At 42.2% G+C, this 19,935-nt stretch overlaps 1 protein-coding gene across 1 annotated transcript in view; it reads left to right on the forward strand.

Annotated features, from left to right (window-relative positions):
• Nucleotides 1-4,557: 4,557 nt before the first annotated feature.
• Nucleotides 4,558-19,935, forward strand: part of LOC309390106 (cadherin-like protein 26) — a gene marked incomplete at both ends in the record, with an annotated part of 68,947 nt that continues 53,569 nt past the window's right edge. The window contains 3 exons of the mRNA XM_081949186.1: nucleotides 4,558-4,565; nucleotides 5,541-5,736; nucleotides 14,132-14,212. Coding sequence (XP_081805312.1) covers nucleotides 4,558-4,565; nucleotides 5,541-5,736; nucleotides 14,132-14,212 — 285 coding nt within the window. The remainder of the gene's footprint in view (nucleotides 4,566-5,540; nucleotides 5,737-14,131; nucleotides 14,213-19,935) is intronic.

The raw sequence follows: 19,935 nt of genomic DNA on the forward strand, positions 1-19,935 counted from the left end.
TTTATCTTTAGCTAAAACATAGAAAGTAAAAATAAATAAATAGAGATTGATCCATGGTAAGAAATAGGAACAGAACAACAGAGTTGGAAGGGACCTTAGAGGTCTTCTAGTCCAACCCCCTGCTTAGGCAGGAAAACCTACAGCACTTCAGACAAATGATTACCCAGCATCTTAAAAACTTCCAGTGTTGGAGCATTCACAACTTCTGGAGGCAAGTTCTGTTCCACTGACTAATTGTTGTAACTGCCAGGAAATTTCTCCTTAGTTCTAAGGTGCTTCTCTCCTTGATTAGTTTTCACCCATTGCTTCTTGTCCTACCCTCAGGTGCTTCGGAGAATAGCTTGACTCCCTCTTCTTTGTGGCAGACCCTGAGATATTGGAAGACTGTTATATCTTCCCCAGTCCTTCTTTTCATCAAACTAGACAAACCCAGTTCCTGCAACCGTTCTTTATATGTTTTAGCCTCTCTAATCATCTTTGTTGCTCTTCTCTATCTAAGTGTATCTCTACCACACAAAGCCACAATTTTGGAACCTAACCTTTCTTAAATGAGCCGCATAAAACATTAGGCCGCTGAAGTGGTGGGAAACACCAGGCTTCTGGCAAGTAAATCGTAACTCCTAAGTATAAGGGCCTCTAGATTCAGCGCTAGTAAGTTTAACTAAGGTTGCTCAGTCCAAGGTGCAACTGAGAAGGGGAATGTCAACAGAAATTCCCCTTCTCAAACCCTGTATAAACAGATTCCGCCATTTTTCTCTTCTGCCCGGGACTCAGTGATTTTTCACATACAGAATGAATTTCCTTCATCAGATTGGAAAGTCTTACATTAGAAGGAAAGAAGGGGCCAAAGGCCTCTAAAAAAGGGACAGGTCTTTATTGCAACACCCATTGAGTTTGCAGGTGCAAAAAAAATGAGCATAACAAACCACAAACTTTTAGATGAATACATTTAAATACATTCCTTTTGAATTCTTGGTTTGGCCTGCTTAATCAGCCAAAGGCTGCCTATTTATTTTCAAGCCCTCATCTTGAATGCTTAAACAGTCCGGGAAGAATAAATCACAAGCAAGTTTGGAATCCAGTGTTTGATTTCTGTTTCTACTAGAGAGTTCCCCCACCTCTCTGTCTACGGGGGCCTTTGCCAGAGCCACAAATAAGGCTCCCACATAGGCAGTGTAGGCAAACCAAACCCTGCTTTCCTTTTCAGCCCTAAAGTATGTAGCCCACCTCAATTGTGAAAGAGAGCTTGGAGTCCTAGTGGACAACCATTTAAATATGAGCCAGCTGTGTGCAGCAGCTGCCAAAAAAGCCTACACAGTTCTAGGCTGCATCAACAGAGGGATAGAATCAAGATCAGTGAAGTGTTAATACCACTTTATAAGGCCTTGGTAAGGCCACACTTGGAATACTGCATTCAGTTTTGGTCGCCACGATGTAGAAAAGATGTGGAGACTCTAGAAAGAGTGCAGAGAAGAGCAACAAAGATGATTAGGGGACTGGAGCAACCTAGGAACTAAGGAGGCATTTCCTAACAGTTAGAACAATTAATTGGAGGAGGAGCCAACGTCGTTATGAGACGGACATGCGATCTCAATGCTCTGAGATCGCTGCTGAAACTTTTATCGCTGGGTGGTCCAATCGGACCTAAACCGTCCCGCAGAGATGGCGAATGGGAAGAATACGTCCTGCTGATCGCAGGGACACCGCAAAGTCCCTGATTGACCCAGGATAAGTTCTTCTAGCAGGCGATAAAAGCACCGCCCCTAGGCTGATGAAGCTGGGATGGCTCTGAACGGAAGGAAACGGAAAGAGAAAGTGTTTACAGCTGGTGAGGAATTTTTACCATTTTAAAAGAGACTGCCTACAAAAAACTTTAAATTAATTTAAATCTGAGAATAGAAGAAATAAGCGGTGGAATTAAGCTTTGAATGGTTTTGGTCAGTGTGTCAAATTGCTCTTAAATGCTATCTTTATGGATGGAATTTATGCAAGCCTTTTAAAATGAATGGATTAAGTTTTCTTCTATCTTTTTTTATTATTTTTGCAACCTATGGACTAAAATTCTCCTTCCTCATTACTACGTATGTTTTCCTCTTTTTCTCCTATTTTACTCAAGAATTTGATTTTTTATTTTTTTAACTTGGAATATAAAAAAAGAAAAGAAAAGAAGGAAACAAAGAGAATTCTAACAGAGGGAAAGTTAGTGCTGCTGCACGGAGGCTGAAGGCTTATGTATTGGAAACAAAGCACTTTCACTTTCCTCACTGAACAGTCTGGCTTGGCAATTCAAAGTCTCACAGTTTGTTTATAGAGAGTGATAAAAACCAAAGGATGAATTGTTTACACACGTGTCCTTTCGAACTATATCTCTAACCAGAGAAAGTGAAAAGAAGATTTTACTGTGAATTTATGTTTAATCTTGTAAAAATCCTTCAAGCTAGAGCAGCAGTATTTGTCAGCTGGAAGTTATGGCACAACTTCAACAGCAGAAAGAAGCTTTAAGTTTGCAAAAGATAATGTTTGAAATTCAGAAATTATCAAACACATTTGAGAGGATGGAGAAAAAGTTGGAAAATCTAGAGCATCTAACAGTAACATATGATGAAGAAGTTGGAGATGTTTATCAAAAGGAAATAGTGGAAGTTAGAGTCCCAAGAACCGAAGAGAAAAATGACCACAAAGAAATCAAATCTGCTGATATCTATGGTGATTGGTTTGTGTCTGGAAATGGAAAGAGTGGAATACAGAAAGAGGAATTAAATGGAGGGTTTGTGTCTGGAAATGGAAAGAGTGGAATACAGAAAGAGGAATTAAATGGAGGGGAACTCTATCTAGATAGCAAGATACAGAAGAAGAAGAAATAAAATAATTTATGGTTTTAAAGAGAGAAATTTTGTTAGCAACACCATTGATAATACCACTGACAATTAAAGATAAGCTGATCAAGGAAACAGAAGAAGGGCATCGAAATTACATGAGAGACTCAATAAGCAATGAGTTGCAAAGAGGAGTCCATGCAAATTTGATTAAGGAGATGATTAGAGGACTGATACAACAAATGGCAGAAGACATGAGATTGTTTTGCTACTGAAAACATACAGGTTGATAGATGAAAGTGTATAATCTAAAACTAGTGAAATTTAGTGAAATTTAGTGACAATAGATATGGTTAAATAAACAACGGATAATGATAATAATGTATACATATGCATTGGTATGACAAGTAGTAATTGGATATGAATATTGAATGGTACCTATGAAAGGAAGATAAGAAATTATTTGGTTATATATAAAGGTTAATAAAAAAAGAACTAAGTTGAATTTAGCTAAGTTTTGATTATTAGGGGGGAAATACTATGATAATGGATAGAGTTAAATGAAGGAGGGATAATGATAACAATGTATGTATATATATATATATATATATATATATATATATATATATATATATATATATATATATATATATGTGTGTGTGTGTGTGTGTGTGTGTGTGTGTGTGTGTGTGTGCGCGCGCGCGCGCACAACATAAGGAAATTGGATGTAAATTGTAAACAGTGATATGGAAAGGAGAATTATAAATTTTTGTTACTAAATATTATTGATGTTTAGTCAGAATAGACCATAAGGATATAGTGTTATTGGAGAATGTTAGGAATAACAAATGAAAAGCCAGTATGTGGTTAGGTTTTAAATCTTGGTACCTTTTATGGTGAAGGACGTTTAAACAATTATAGTCAAATAAAAATGGAGTTATGATGATGGTAATATGTATAAAAATATCTGATTCAAAATACTTGAGTTAATACGAATTTTGTGACGTTAGTGAAAGAGACGCACAAAAGCTTTTTGTAACCAACTGATACACTTTCTACAGTATGTAAAGAAAGAGGATTCTTTATGTTGTGTTTGTTTTGAAAATTTTAAATAAAAAAAAACTTTTAATAAAAAAAAGATGATTAGGGGACTGGAGCAACCTAGGAACTAAAGAGGCATTTCCTAACAGTTAAAACAATTAATCTGGAACAGCTTGCCTCCAGAGGTTGCAAATACTCCAACACTGGAAATTTTAAAGAAGAGATTGGATAACCATTTATCTGAAATGGTATAGAGTTTCCTACCCAAGCAGGACTTTGGACTAGAAGATCTCCAAGGTCTCTTCCAACTCTTCTATTCTATTTCTATTTCTATTCTATTCTATCTAATATGCTGGCTGGATACAAAACTGCAAACAAATCCCCAAAACATGAAAAAACAACAACACAACACAATCAAAATATTAAAAAAGAAAAGGTGCATCAAAAAACCCAACAATACATGTACAAACATTATCCACCTTAATTGAATATTGATTAACATATTACTACAACATTGTTCTCACCCTTTGCAAAATGCACCCCCTCCCAACAGTTGGAAACCTTGGAAATTTTTAAGAATTCTGGGAGTTGAAGTCCATATATCTTAAGATTGCCAAGTAGGTTGATGTAAAGCACCCTATTCCAACCTAGGAAAACAAGTCTCCTTCAGCCAAGCACGTCTCCTGTTAACTTCATGACCATGCCCAGGTAGTATTCTTGGCAACAATAACAGAGGAACAGAACAGAGGTATTCTTGGCAACCATAACTAATGTATTTGCTTAAGAAGATAACTTTGACTTCCCAATCTAGTCTCCAACCTTGTGTATTCCTTGGGGGTGGGGGTCTCTCATCCAAGTACTAAGTTGGCTGAGCTCTACCTATAGTCTATGCCCAGATAGATTGGCCATGGAGTGGGTGTGTGTGTGTTCCTTAACCATGTAGAGATATGAGGTTGTCTAAGCCAATGAAGGATATGCAAACAAGTATTTAAAGCAGATGTTAGGTGCCTGAATGATAAAGGGTAGCTATATAACAGTATGGAAAGGTGTTCTGCAGGTGTAACAAGAACAGAGTTGGAAGGGACCTTGGAGGTCTTCTAGTCCAACCCCCAGCTCAAGCAGGAGACGTTATATGATTCCAGACAAATGGATGTCCAGTCTCTTCTTGAAAACCTCCAGTGATGGAGTACCCCCAAGTTCTGGAGATAGGTTGTTCCACTGATTAAATGAGAACAATTAATCTCAATTGTCAGGAAATTTCTTCTTAATTCCAGGTAGGATCTCCCTCTGAGGACCTTTTTCCCTTCCTTCCTTCCTTCCTTCCTTCCTTCCTTCCTTCCTTCCTTCCTTCCTTCCTTCCTTCCTTCCTTCCTTCCTTCCTTCCTCCCTCCCTCCCTCCCTCCCTCCCTCCCTTCCTCCCTCCCTTCCTTCCTTGTTCCACAATCCTCTTGTTTTGAAGACCAACTACAAGAAGTTATTCTGCAAACTTTTGAGAACTTTTCTTTCCTGTTTGAGATGTTTCCACCTGTTTTTTTTTAAAAACCGGGTAAAGTAAATAATGTTCCTGTATTTCCTTAAACCGTAGCTGACATCAAGGCAAAAGTTGAGAGGGAAGGGTGGGGCTAAGCACGATCCTTCATCCCTGGAAGCAGTTATTTTCACTTCTGTATTATTTAATCTCAGCGCACCTTCGTTGACTCTCCAGTCGTGCGCCCTGCCCCGGAGCATCCGCCATCCTCTCTTGGGAGAAGACGGCGGGATCGTCCTCCGAGGCTCCGTTAAGAGACCGGCGGGAACCTCAGCAGCCAGCCGAAGCCGAGCGGGCACTACGATGCCCCGGCGCAAGTGGGGCTTTGGCGCCGGGCGTTTCCTTCTGGCGGTATGGAAGGGGAAAGAAAGGATGGTGGGAGGCGGGGAGGGAAACGGAAACCTACTCCTGTAGTTGGACCCCTTGAATTCACGGCTTGCCCACCGGTTGAGTTACAGGCAGCAGCACCAGGACCCATAGGGAGGTTCCCTGTGGGCCATGCGAGACTTTGTACTAACTTTCTTTCCCAAGCAAAGTCACAGCTAGCTGCAGGTGTCTTCACCTCTTTCACAAAGCTGGCAAATCTGAACGCTCCGATGACGATGATGATGAAGGTGATCAAAATAGGACTTAACAGAATAGCAGAATAGGAAGGGACCTTGGAGGTCTTGTAGTCTAACTCCCTGCTTAGGAAACCTGCTGTCCCACTGCTCAGGAAACCCCTATACCATTTCAGACAAATGATTGCCGACTTCTTTATGCAGTTAAATCTTCTTCAAGTATTAAGGCCATTCATGACGGACGATTTTACAAGTTCAGCCAGGTTAGCAATTGTAAGGTGGCGGATAACCACAACTGAGTTCGGATGAACAACTAGGTTCATCAATAGGTAAAGGTAAAGGTTCTCCTCGCACATATGTGCTAGTTGTTCCTGACTCTAGGGGGCAATGTTCTTCTCCGTTCCAAAGCCAAAGAGCCAGCGCTGTCCAAGCACATCTCTGTGGTTATGTGGCCAGCATGACTAAATGCTGAAGGTGCACAAACACTGTTACCTTCCCACCAAAGGTAGTCCCTATTTTTCTACTTGCTTTTTTACATGCTTTCAAACTGCTAGGTTGGCAGAAGCTGGGACAAGTAATGGGAGCTCACTCCATTATGCGGCGCTAGGGATTCGAGCTGCCGATCTTTCTGATTGACAAGCTCAGCGTCTTAGTTGAGTCACTGTGTCCCCTCATCGATATTGACTCCCAATTCATACCAGTAGTGGGTTTTCTTTGCAGAAGGGTTCCTGTTTTTGGCAAAACTCAAAGCCTGCTATAAATGATTTAAGGTACATTCAGTTATTGCTACCTGACAGATCACCTTGCAGATTCTCTACATTTAGTGATGACTCCATCGTCCCAGGAAGTTCTTTCAGAATTGGGTTTTTTTGTGTGTGTATCATCTGGGTTGGAGTTGCAACGTTTCCAAAATTGCACCCTCCATGATCATTTTTTTTCCAGATCTCTGGAAAGGTACAGTCTTCCATGGCAAGTGAAAAAGGACACTGGACAGTGGCTCAAATAGGGCTTTTTCCGGGCCTATCTCTAGCAAGTTAACTTGTGCAGAATATTTCAAAGTATTTATTTGTTTATGGTGTTCAGATGCCATTCAGTAGCAGAAAAGTGGCTTATATTAATAGGAAGGTAAAGTAGAACAAAAGGATAGAAAACATGCATATCAGCCTTGAGTCCTTGTTGCTTTGTGAAGTTGTTTGTTTACTTGCAGATATCTCATTACTCAACTCATTAATTTTTTCAGTGCTGGTGAGTTGCTCCCTATATATATACAGTAGCTTGCCTTGATAGTGCTAGTGGAGTTTAGTCTTCTTAGTAGTTCCTTGATTAGGGCATTGTTTTCAGCTTGTTTGTCTGGTATTGATCCATGCTTATCTGAGTGTTGGCTGCTGAAGGGGATGTGTTTAAAGTCTTTTTGCTTTGTTCCTAGTTTTTTTTTAATTGTCTCTTTTTGAATGGTATCTAAATGTGATTTATCTCTATGTGTCTCTATAAGCTAGAACTGCTCAGCTTTCAGGAATTCCTTGGTGTTTTTGTATTTAGCTTAGATGCTCATAGTTTCCCAATTTGAAACTATGGTCAAGTTTTTTCATGTGTTGTGAGATTAAGGAGTTTTCTTTTCTTTTGACTGCTAGCTGCCTTTAGCCCTTACATTGTAAGTTGTAGATGACTTTTCTTCTTGGGCTATTGTATATTTTGGTTTATTTATGATGTTTTGGGGGGCTAATTTGGTTTATATGCTATGGTGATGTTGCGTGGATATAATAGTCTGTTAGCTTTTTCTGAAATATTTTTCATGTATTGAAGTGTTACCCCTTTCCTAGCTTATATTGGTTATCCTGGAATGGGTCAGGCACATTTTGATAAAGTGTCGGTATCATAATTTTTGGAATATGTTGTATATGCAATCTGCCTTATTTTCTGGTGTTCTGGGTTGTTGCAGTTTGTGTGTTCTCAGTTCTTCACAGTTCCTTTTTTTGGAGATTGGCTACTTTGGTTACTTCAGTAATGGAGCATTTGGCTAATGTGGATTGGGGTTGTTGTTTCTCCCCCTCCCTTAACTTGTGTTTCTAATTTGCTATTGTTTCCTTGGCTGCTGAAGATACTCAGGGAGACTGGCATATTGTTATCTTCTTCCCTTGTGAATGTTATTTCCTTGAAGGTGTTGTTGATAGTTGCATTTGTCTTCTCTAGTCGTTCATTTTCTCTTATCATGAAAGTGTTATCTACATACTGAATCCATACTGTTGGTTGTATGTGTGGAATAGTTTCTAATTCTGTACCAGAGGTGGTATTTAGCAGGTTCTTACCAGTTCTGGAGAACTGGTAGTGGAAAGTTTGAGTAGTTCTAATAAATTTTGAGTAGTTCAAAGTCAGAGGTGGTAAATAACACCTCTGACTGGTCCCACCCCCTTCTATTCTCTGCCTCCCGAATCTCAGCTGATCAGGAGGGAATGGAGATTTTACAGCATTCTGCCACACCCATCAAGCCACACCACACCCACCAAGCCAATCCCATAGAACTGGTAGTAAAAAAAATTAATCCCATCATTATTCTATATTGCAGTTCTTTATTGCGTCCGCAGATAACCGCCCTGCCGCCCTGTTTCGGGTGACCCGCTCCCTCTTGTTTGAGAGACCGCGGGAAGCCTCTTTACAGGGCAGAGCAGAGGAGTTTGGGAAATATCTGCAGGACAAAGTCGCTCAAATCCGGATGGGATGGGCCCCTTTCAGTGGTCCAGTTGAGACGCCCGTGGCGAGTCTTGAGGGACCGCTTTGGGAGGAGTTTGACTCGGTTGCCATCGAGGATTTGGACAGGTTACGTGGACGTCTGCGACCTACCACATGTTTATTGGACCCGTGTCCCTCCTGGCTTGTACTGGCATCCTGGGAGGTTACGCGCGACTGGCTCCTGGGCCTAGTGAACGCTTCGTTGGGTGAGGGGTTTCTGCCGGCCGCCTTGAAAGAGGCGGTTGTGAGGCCCCTGCTCAAGAAGCCTTCCCTGGACCCAACGGATCTAGTCAATTATCGTCCAGTCTCCAACCTTCCTTTTTTAGCGAAGGTTGTAGAGAGTGTGGTGGCACAACAGTTCCCACGTCACCTGGAGGAGAATGATTATCTAGACCCGCGCCAGTCCGGCTTCCGACCCGGGCACAGCATGGAGACGGCCTTGGTCGCATTGGTGGATGATCTCTGGAGGGCCAGAGATAGGGGTTGTTCCTCTATCCTGGTCCTATTAGATCTCTCGGTGGCGTTCGATACCATCGACCATGGTATCCTGTTGCACCGGCTTGAGGGGCTGGGAGTCAGGGGCACCGTTTTACGGTGGTTTGGCTCCTACCTCTCTGGCCGGACGCAACGTGTTTTGGCAGGGGAGCAGAGATCGACCCGGAGCCCCCTCACATGTGGGGTGCCACAGGGGTCGGTGCTCTCGCCTCTCCTGTTCAACACATACATGAAACCGCTGGGCGAGATCATCCGTGGTTTTGGGGTGGGATATCATCTGTATGCTGATGATACTCAGCTATACATTTCCACCCCGAACCACCCCAATGAGGCCGTTGAAATGATGTCCCGGTGTTTGGAGGCCGTACGGGTCTGGATGGATGGCAACCGACTAAAACTCAACCCTTCCAAGACGGAGTGGCTGTGGCTTCCGGCCTCCCGGTTCAACCAGTTGCTTCCATCTCTGGCCATTGGGGGCGTGCAACTGGCCCCCATGGAACAGGTGCGCAATTTGGGCGTCCTCCTGGATGCCCGGCTGTCCATGGATGACCATGTAACAGCCGTGGCAAGGGGGGCGTTCCATCAGGTTCGCCTGATGCGCCAATTGCGCCCCTTATTGGACCGGGATGCCCTACGCACAGTCACCCATGCGCTAGTGACGTCTCGCCTGGACTACTGTAATGCTCTCTACATGGGGCTTCCCTTGAGATGCACTCGGAGACTGCAGTTGGTCCAGAACGCGGCCGCGCGGGTGATTATGGGGAGGACTAGATACTCCCCTGTAACACCTCTCCTGCGCGAGCTGCACTGGCTTCCTGTAGTCTACCGAGTGCGTTTCAAGGTTTTGATTATGATCTTTAAAGCGCTTCATGGCACAGGACCTAGTTACATGCAGGATCGCATCCTGCCCCATACATCCCTACGACCAATCCGGTCACACAGAGAGGGACTTCTCCGGGTGCTGTCCGCTAAACAGTGTCGGGGGGCGACACCCAGGAGCAGAGCCTTCTCTGTGATGGGCCCAGCCCTGTGGAATGACCTCCCCCGTGACATCAGGATTATTTCCGATCTCCGCTCCTTCCGTGTACAGCTGAAGACCCACCTCTTTCAATTATCTGGCCTGGCTCAACCGTAAATTTTTTCTTATTCCTCCTGACAGTCCTTTTAAAAAATTTTAAATTTTAAATTTTAAATTGTGTTATTATAACTGGGGTATTTTAACGGTGATTTTTAACTGTCTAAATGTGATGTCATTTGTTACCTCCTCCGTGCATGTATGTCCTTGTATATATGTATGTTTATGTGTCTGTACATATGTTTTATGTTTTATATGTTCTATTGTACGCCGCCCCGAGTCCTGTCTGGAAAGGGAGCGGCTAATAAATTCAAATTTATTATTATTATTATTATTATTATTATTATGAGTCTTGTGAGTGGCTATCTCATGGGTGTTTCTTTCATTTGTTGGTATATTTGTTATATTGTGTTGGAAGAAATGTCCTTCTGGGTTCGGCTCCAAGTGGGGAAAAAGACACTGGAGACATGGAGGCTGCTTGGAAAGATGGTTTTAATGGTGGACAGGACCACATGGCTTGAGCCCTGAACAGAAAAGGTGATCACATGCTTCAATGTTGGTGGAGAAGAAGAGAAGGGAAGATGGAGGGGCTTGCTAGGCTTTTTATAACCTGTTCAGTCCCACCTCTCTGTTTCCTGTTCCTGTGTAAGAAATGTATTCTGATTGGTTGTCAGACTCACATGGGCCCATGCAGGGGCAACCCTCTAGGCTGAGTTTTGAATCCAGGTTTGATTGAGTTCAGATGCCATGTGGTCAGTTGAGTAAAGAGCCAATATTATCATGCCTTCATTGTCACTGCCAGAACTCTACACCCATCCCCCTGGAGCTGAAGGGGAGAACTCTTTATTATGTAAAGTGGACTAGCTTGGCCTTCTTAATGGCCCATTGATAAAGTGAGGATGGCAGGAAGCTGCAGGAATTTACTTAGTTTTTAAAATGTGTTTCTCCCTTTTTTCACATCCAGGAAAATATAATATTCTGCCTTATCAATATTTCCTAGGATATTTCATTTTTCTGGGAGAGGGCTGGGTGATAACTTCCTACAATTGTACACCTAGATATGCAGAGATACATTTTCCCAGATAAGCCTACATCTATATATCTGCAGTGATTAACAGCAGACAAATATTATTTATTTATTATTTATTATTTATTTTATTAAATTTATAGACCGCCCCCTCTCCCCGAAGGGACTCGGGGCGGTGTACAGACACCACATTAAAACCTAATATAAAATAGATACACTTAAAAACCCATTAAACAATAAGGCTGTAGAGGGTAATAAAAGTTAAAAATATACAGAAAATAATACCCTAATCAATCAAGGAGCAAACTCCACTTTCACAAACCCTGAGAATGTTTACCGACTGATGTTGGGTAATGAAATGTCTGCAGGTAAGCACCAAACTAAGAAAGCTCCAAGGACTTCACATAACCAAGATTTCTTCCTCCCCCAATCCAATTACAAGCCATGTACTAGCTATCAAGATGCCCAGAAAACCAGCCTGGACAGCTGTCCCCACAGCCTCAATTTTTGGGGGGAACAACCATGTCTTGCTAAATTTCCTAAGAGCCAAAGAGGTTGGTGCTGACCTGGCCTTGGGAGGAGCAAGGGCCTCCCGCTCCCGCTACTACCAGTTCGCCCGATCCGGGCCGAACTGGGAGCAACCCACCTCTGGAATGATGGGAGTTGCAATCCAAGTTCCAGACAATAAGTAACAATACAATGTTGAACTTTTCACTTTCTGTTTCATGACAAGGCAAGCATTTAATCTTTATAAATGACCTTGACTTTCATTCAACTGCAAAAAAAAAGTGACTTTTACAGAACCACACAAATTTGCAAGTTGGCAAGTTGGCAAATTATAACTACAGTTTGCACCTCAGTTGTCTATGATTTCTTTTTTACAGCTAATGAATTATTGTTTTCATTTCTATTCACAGTCTAAAGTACATTCACCTTTTCCTGTTAGGTCCAAACAACAGTTACTCATTTATAAAAAAGTAATATCATTAATCTTTATTGCACCATTTAACCAACACACATCAAAAAACAAATATATAGTATTATTGTACCAGTATATAGAATAGCGCGTACAGTCAAGGCTATGGTATTCCTAGTTGCAATGTATGGCAGTGAAAGTTGGACCATAAGAAAGGCTGAACGCTAAAGAATGGAGGCCTTTGAACTATGGTGCTGGAGAAGACTCACGTGAGTCCCTTGGACTGCAAGGCGATCCAACCGGTCAGTCCTAGGAGAGATCAACCCTGACTGCTCTTTAGAAGGCCAGATCCTGAAAATGAAACTCAAAGACTTTGGCCACCTAATGAGAAGGAAGGACTCACTGGAGAAGAGCCTAATGCTAGGAAAGATGGAGGGCAAAAGAAGAATGGGACGACAGAGAATGAGGTGGCTGGATGGAGTCACCGAAGCAGTCGGTGTGAGCTTAAATGGACTCCAGAGGATGGTAGAGGACAGGAAGGCCTGGAGGAACATTGTCCTTGGGGTCGCGTTGGGTTGGACACGACTTCACAACTAACAACAAAATAGAATGTCAGTACAGTTGGTGCTTGACTTACAAACATTTATTTAATGACCATTCAAAGTTACATTAGCACTGAAAAGTGACTTACGACTGTTGCTCACACTTATGACTATCACAGCATCCCCACGATTACGTGATCAAAATTTGAGTGCCTGGCAACTGGCGGGTATTTTCAACGGTTACAGCATCCCAGGGCCATGTGATCCTCAGTTGCAACTCCCCAGTTGGTTTTTGACAACCAACATTAATGGGGGAAGAACCTGAATTATATGAATTACAGTGTGATTAAGTGTGAATCAGGCTGCAGCGATTTGCTTAACAATCGTGTCAAAAAATATAATAATATTAAAGTCAGACGCAACTCACGTAACGAACATCTTCTCAGCCATGGAAGCCAAGGTCCCAGTTATGGTTGTAAGTCGAGGACTATTTGCAGGGTTAAAAAGAAATAAATGGTACATACAACAAAGCAGTCAGAGTAACAAATCAGAATAACAAAAAGGGGAACCTTAAAAATGACACCAAAGCGAAGAAATTATCAGCGGATAAAAATGAACTAAGCAGAATGTAGTGATTTATATTTCCATTTTTATTTTGGTCACCTCAAGACAGATACATAGTCAATGCTTCTGTCTATTGTTTTCCACATAAGAACCACCCTGTGAGGTGAATTGGGCTGGCAGAAAATGGCTGGCCTATCACCCAGCTGGCTTCCTGGCCTAAGGGGACATAAAACATAGCTAAGATGGGACTAGAATGGGTGATCTTGGGCCAGTCAATTTCCCTCAGCCTAACTCACCTCACAGGGTTCCTGTGGGGAGAATAGGAGAAGGAAGATATATTAGATACATTCACCACCTTGAGTTATTTGTAAACATAAAGGTGGGATACAAATAAATAAACAAATAATCTGGCATCTAATAAACTTCACAGGAATATAATGTAATACTAATAACTGACAAGGTAATACAATCAAACACTAGGCAACTGTGGGTTATAGGTTTTTGTTTGCATCCTCATGTAACATTTAGCTAAGATTTTAACCATTGTTTAAACATCATGGTACTAAATGGTAACACGGTTTAAATCTTTTTGCTTTACTACTAGTGTGGGTTCTACTATGGTTATGTGGCAATGAGGAGATTATGGCTTTTTTTTTCAACAAAGTTAAAATTTTCTGAATTAGTTTCAATAAGGAGACTCAGTTGAAGAGATAAATAAATGATACACTTTGTAGTTTGTATGGACTGACCTGTTTATTGTCTCATGATAGATCTTGGTGTTATAGACCCATCTTTGCTACAATAGCATTCTTACCTTACTTCTTTTTCCTGTCCATTAAGGTTCTTGTCATCCACAACTTCCATGATACCCTGGGCAGCGTTTCCAATGGAAAGCAGGATTGTTTCAAGGGATATAATCAGGTGGGTACACAATCAATTCCTTCAGTGCAGCAGATTCATTTAAAAGGTGAAATGAAATTTAGAGTAAAATCATGTTTTATTATTGTTCTTTTGAATTGGAATACTCAGTGTTGTCGGGAGCAAAATATGGATTAGATTCACACAAGGGTGGACGCAGTGGTGGGATTCAATTTTTTTTACTACTGGTTCTGTGGGCATGGTTTTGTGGGCATGGCAGGGGAAATATACTGCAAAATCTCCATTCCCTCCCCACTCATGGGGGAAGGTTACTGCAAAATCCCCACCCCACCAACCTGCTTTCCAGCTCCATTCTCCTATTCAGGGCAACAAAAGAAGATCAGCTGGAAGGCAGCAGGGGTGGGGCCAGCCTATTTGCTGGCTCTCTGAACTACTCAAAATTTCCTCTACCGATTCTCAAGAACCTGCCAGAACTGGCTGAATACCACCTCTGAGTGGCCCTAATCTGAAAGTTGAGTCAATGAAGTGCAATTTTCTCAAACAAGTAGACATATTAAGGTAAAGTCATGGCTGGTATCCCTCAACATTCAGACTCACCTGAGTGCTGAGTGATCACAGCAATAAATCTGTAGCTGTATGTTGATAAGCTTGAGCAAATTTTAAGTCTGTGATTTTCACACAATCCTCCAAATTCTGCTCCAATGCCTGTAGTCAGCAGAAGAGAAGAGAAAGAACTGGGAAAGATAACAAAATACAAAGGCCTGCAAATGGAAATAGAACGACTGTGGCAAAAGAAAGCAAAGACAGTACCAATAGTCATAGGCACCTTGGGTGCCATCCCAAAACAACTGGAGCACCACTTGAATATCATCAGCATTGACAAATTCACCACCAGTCAATTGCAAAAGGCAGCTTTAATTTGCAACAACTTACACACCGACATGATAGCTTTAACATCATCAAATAATAGCATCTGCCTATCCCTGGTCATTGGGCAGGACTGGATAGGTGGATAAAAATGCCAAATCCCATCTGAATGTCTGAGATAGATATATCTAGCAGCCCACAAATCAATTGAGCCTGATTATTATTACAATTTGTCATACAGTTTTCACACTGGATTTGGCATTTTATCCACCTACCCATCTGTCCATGTCTATATATCTCTAGCTCCCTGCCTATCTACCTCCCTCCTCCCTCCTTCCCCATCTACCTATTCATCCATCCACCCAACATCCACCCATCCATCCATCCAGAAGTTGGTTGCTAATTTTTTTAGTACCAGTTCGGGCAAACTTCCTCATGCGCTTGTGCGGGCGTGCAACACTTCTGCGCATGTGCAGAAGCATCCAGGTGGGTGGGCGGAGCCTCTCGCCACCATCACTACTGGTTCGCCCGATCCAGGCTGAACCGGTAGCAATGCACTCTGCATCCATCCATCCATCCATCCATCCATCCATCCATCCATCCATCCATCCAACTATCCACCCACCCACCCACCCACCCATCTCTCTATCTATCTATCTATCTATCTATCTATCTATCTATCTATCTATCTATCTATCTATCTATCTATCTATCTACCATCTATCCTTTCAGCCTCCTCATAGTACCAATAGCAGGTACTAACCTCTTCTCACACTATTATCCAACATTATTTTTAAAAAATGGGCAGAAGATTTACAATACCATCCCTCATCTATATTGGGGGATGTCATTGGTCAAATTTTCCTACTGCCCTTGGAAATCATTTTTAGATTGCTTTTCCCCATCAGAAACCATAATTGTGTCCCTCCTGTTTTTTTAATCTTAAGGAGGTGGTTGTACCTGGCTGATCTTTTTAAGACGGCGAGGGCTTAGTATTTGGACTATAGGTCACCAAGAGATCCCATGGCTAGACTAAGCAGAGGAGTCAAAACCGATCCTAAAGAGCTTCTGCATTGTTGCCCAGAAAACCATGTGGATTATGTGTCCAATGATTCAAATTCAACTTGAAGGAGACTATCTGTACCTTCTTAATCTGAAGTCTCCAATTGTACATGTGTATATTCATTTAGAGGAGGGGTCCCCAACCCCCAAGACATGGCCCACTACCGGGCCACTGCCCATTAGAACCAGGCTTCACTTGCGCACACAGCGGGCTGGTAAATATGTGTCCAGTCACTTGGAACCATCCCCTCTCCCCACAACCAATTGACAAGGCTGGAAAGTTAGGAGACCACTGATTTAGAGTCTGGGCTGAACAGGTTATTGCCTATTGGTGTAGAAATGAGTTGTTCTGTCTAATTCAATACTACGGACATTGACTGATAGAATCTTTGCAGCATTGCAGTCAGAATCCTCTCCATTTTTACCTCGAGATGCTGAGGACTATTTTGGAACCTTCTACGTGTCCTGCAGACCTTCTGAACTAAGAGTAGCAGTTGCTTGTCCTCAACTGCTGATCTCAAACAGCTTTTGGCATGCTTCAGAACATGATCTAAAGATCTTCTGATCAGCAATTTCGACTGCAGAAAGGCTTGTCATAATAATGGAATCCTTTCATTCACAGCATCCACTCAGCAATCTTCATTCTTCATCATCGAAGAAATGGACCAAAAATTTCTTTCCAATTAAAGAAGAAAAAGTTGCATCCACAGAACTGATTGGATGGGTAACGACAAAAACGTTGACTATTTATTTGTTTGTTTGCTTGCTTGCTTATTTTACTTATTTATTTTGATTGATTGATTGATTGATTGATTGATTCATTCATTCATTCATTCATTCATTCATTCATTCATTCAATGGATTTATAGGACCACTGAACTCAAAGAGAGTGACTTTGGGTAGTTTACAGCTTATGCTTAGTTGTGTCATCATCATCATCAATCATCATCATCTAATTTTGCTAGTTCACCCTACTGCTAAGAAGACTGATAGTTCCATGATTCCTAATCTTTCAACCCTACCTTTTTTTGTTGACTCTATGTGCTTGCTTAATTTGAGGAGTTTCTTTTAAGAAGACACTACTGAAAATCAATGAAGAGTGTTGAAATAATGCATAACGACGTTAGAGGGAATTTATTCCTGTAAAACCTGGTAATCATGATGGTCAGTAACTTGCATGGTATAAAGTGCAAGAGGATTAAATAAATGCAGGGAGGACAGGTCTGTCAAGGGGGTATTCAAGTTTCAGATTCACGGTGAGCTCTAAATACAAGTTGAAGGGCAACGACAGCAGGAGAAAGTGGACTTCTGTCTCCTGCTTGTGAGCACCTGTTTAGTATCCCATTTGGCCCCTCAAACTCCTAGGTAGACAAAGATGGGCCTCAACCAGATCCGGCAGGTCTCTTTTTATGGGGCAGTCAGTTTGATACAATAGTTAAAGATCTGGAGTTAAAAAAAAAGCTAGTGAATGAATTCTATGAATTCTAATCTTCATATAAATATGCAGCTAGTTTAGGCTGACTTTGGACCAGTCACTCTCTTTCATCTTTAGGAAGAAGACAAAGTCAAACAAAATACGTTGCCAGGAAACGTCTTGGAGTTTTCCATCCAATTGACAGGAGTCAAGATTGACTCCAAGGCAAATATATGGTAAATTACCACATTGACTGCCACACATGCACCATCGTAACAGAAGCGGTTGTTATGTGGACATAAATTGAAAGAATCATTTCTACCTCAGCCACTGTTGGAATATAATGGAGAGAGATAGACAGAGAGAGAGAGAGACAGAGAGAGACAGTGTGTGTGTGTGTGTGTGTGTGAGTGAGAGAGAGCGAGAGAGACAGAGACAGAGAGAGACAGAGAAACAGAGAGACAGCGTGTGTGTGTGTGTGTGTGTGTATGAGGGAGACACACACACACATAGACAAGAGAGAGAGAGAGAGAAAGAAAGACACAGAGACTGTGTGTGTATGTGTGTGTGTGTGTGTGTCTGAGAGAGAAAGAGAGAGAGAGAGAGAGTGGGGGAGACAGATTTTAATTGGAAACCTTACTCAGATATTGCAATCTGTTTTTTTTTGAAGGTTTTCAATGATGTATCCCAGAGGGGACCCGTCACTTATTCAATTCTTGTGGATAAAAATCCAAACGTGACCGTGTTTTCTATTATAAAGACCTGTGGACTTGTCTATGTGCATCATCCCATCGATCGAGAGAAGACACCTTCTTTTTCAGTATGTATTTGTACTTATTTTGCCCCTTTATTAAACAGAGAAAAAGTCCCTGCGAAACAAATCCCAATGAACGCAGCTTTCTTTCGAACCCATCACAGCATCCCCATCAAGTTGGGCCAAAGGCTTCCAAAAAGCAAAGAAGGAGCAGTCATAGATACCTTTGAATGAAGGATCGGTCCATAAAGTGGAAGCTATTATTGAGAAGCCCTGCTACCTTGTTCATAGCTTTCCATATCTTGCCCCATATAACTAGGAAGGAGCAGGGTCCTTCAAAGAAGCGTCTCACAATAACTGAAATGGGGTAGACAGGATAGATCAGTGGTGTCAAACGCAAGGCCCTGGGGCCAGGTCCAGCCCCTGGGGTCCTTAGATCTGGCCCGTGAGGCTGCCCTGCCAGTGAAAACGGAGCTCGGGAGAAGGTTGCAAGAGGCCATCCCAGCCAAAAACGGAGCTCAGGAGCCTTTTCGTTGGCAGAGTGCTGGGCCATCACAGGTGCTCCCAACATGAGTAATATTGAACTCTGTCCATGCCCACCCAAGGTCAAACACAACCAGAGGTGGGTTCCTACCAGTTCGGCTCAGTAGGTAGTAACTCGGCTGCCCAGGCCCCTGAACCGGTTCTATCGGTGGCGCCGTAGGCACTGCCATCTTGTTTTTTGCTTCTGCGCATGCGCAAAAACATTTTTTCCACTACTGCACATGTGTGGTGTGCACCAAGCATGCATGCACCCCTGAGCGAACCGGCAGTAAAATAATCCAGAACCCACCCCTGAACACAACTCTGATGCAGCCCTCAATGAAATCAAGTTTGACACCCCTGGGATAGACAGGTTTTTCTTCTGTTCAGTGTGCTGCCTGATATAAACTGGCAACCATAACTTGGTCTATGTGAGGCTTTAAAACAGGGGCACCCAACCTCAGCAACTTTAAGACTTAAGGACTTCAAGCTATGCTGGCTGGAGAATTCTGGGAGTTGAAGCCCACAAGACTGAAAGGGAGTGATCAGCGTGATTTGGGACTAGAAAGTAATCAGTGCAGCAACTTTAAAATAAATATTCTACTGCACTGAGGGAGAACAGCTTGGCAGCCCCAGATTGATTGTGTTAGAATAGCCAAAACTGAGTGACAGGTACAGCCTGAGTTACTGTTGCCAGGTTATTTTGGTCTTAAGTAGGGCCATAAACTGAATTGCCAGCCAAAGCTGGGTGAAGGCTTTGCTGCCCTTGGGTTCCATCTGCTGTTTGCATGATGATACAAAAGACTATATCCCAATAAACGATTTGTTCACTCAGCCTATTTTCTAGCTACCAATTAAGCAATACGACTTCATGATCTGGCTTACAATCTTTATATTGTCCATCTTGAACTGCAAAAAAGCACACCTGTGCTAAGCTTACTCTGCTTCATTTCACAGTGCTTATTCCTTTCGCAGCTCACCTGTTAAATTGGATTAAAAAACACACACACACACACACAAAGTAAGACAGTTAGTAGGCACAGTCACAGAATAACTGAGTCTGTGACTTTTAATAGCCTTAGGAGGCAAATTGAAGATGCTAGATGAGTAATGGCTAACCTTTTTCTCCTGGCGTGCCAAAATCGC

The sequence above is a fragment of the Natrix helvetica genome (assembly GCF_964273705.1).
Source record: "Natrix helvetica genome assembly, chromosome: 3".
Taxonomy (NCBI): domain Eukaryota; kingdom Metazoa; phylum Chordata; class Lepidosauria; order Squamata; family Natricidae; genus Natrix; species Natrix helvetica.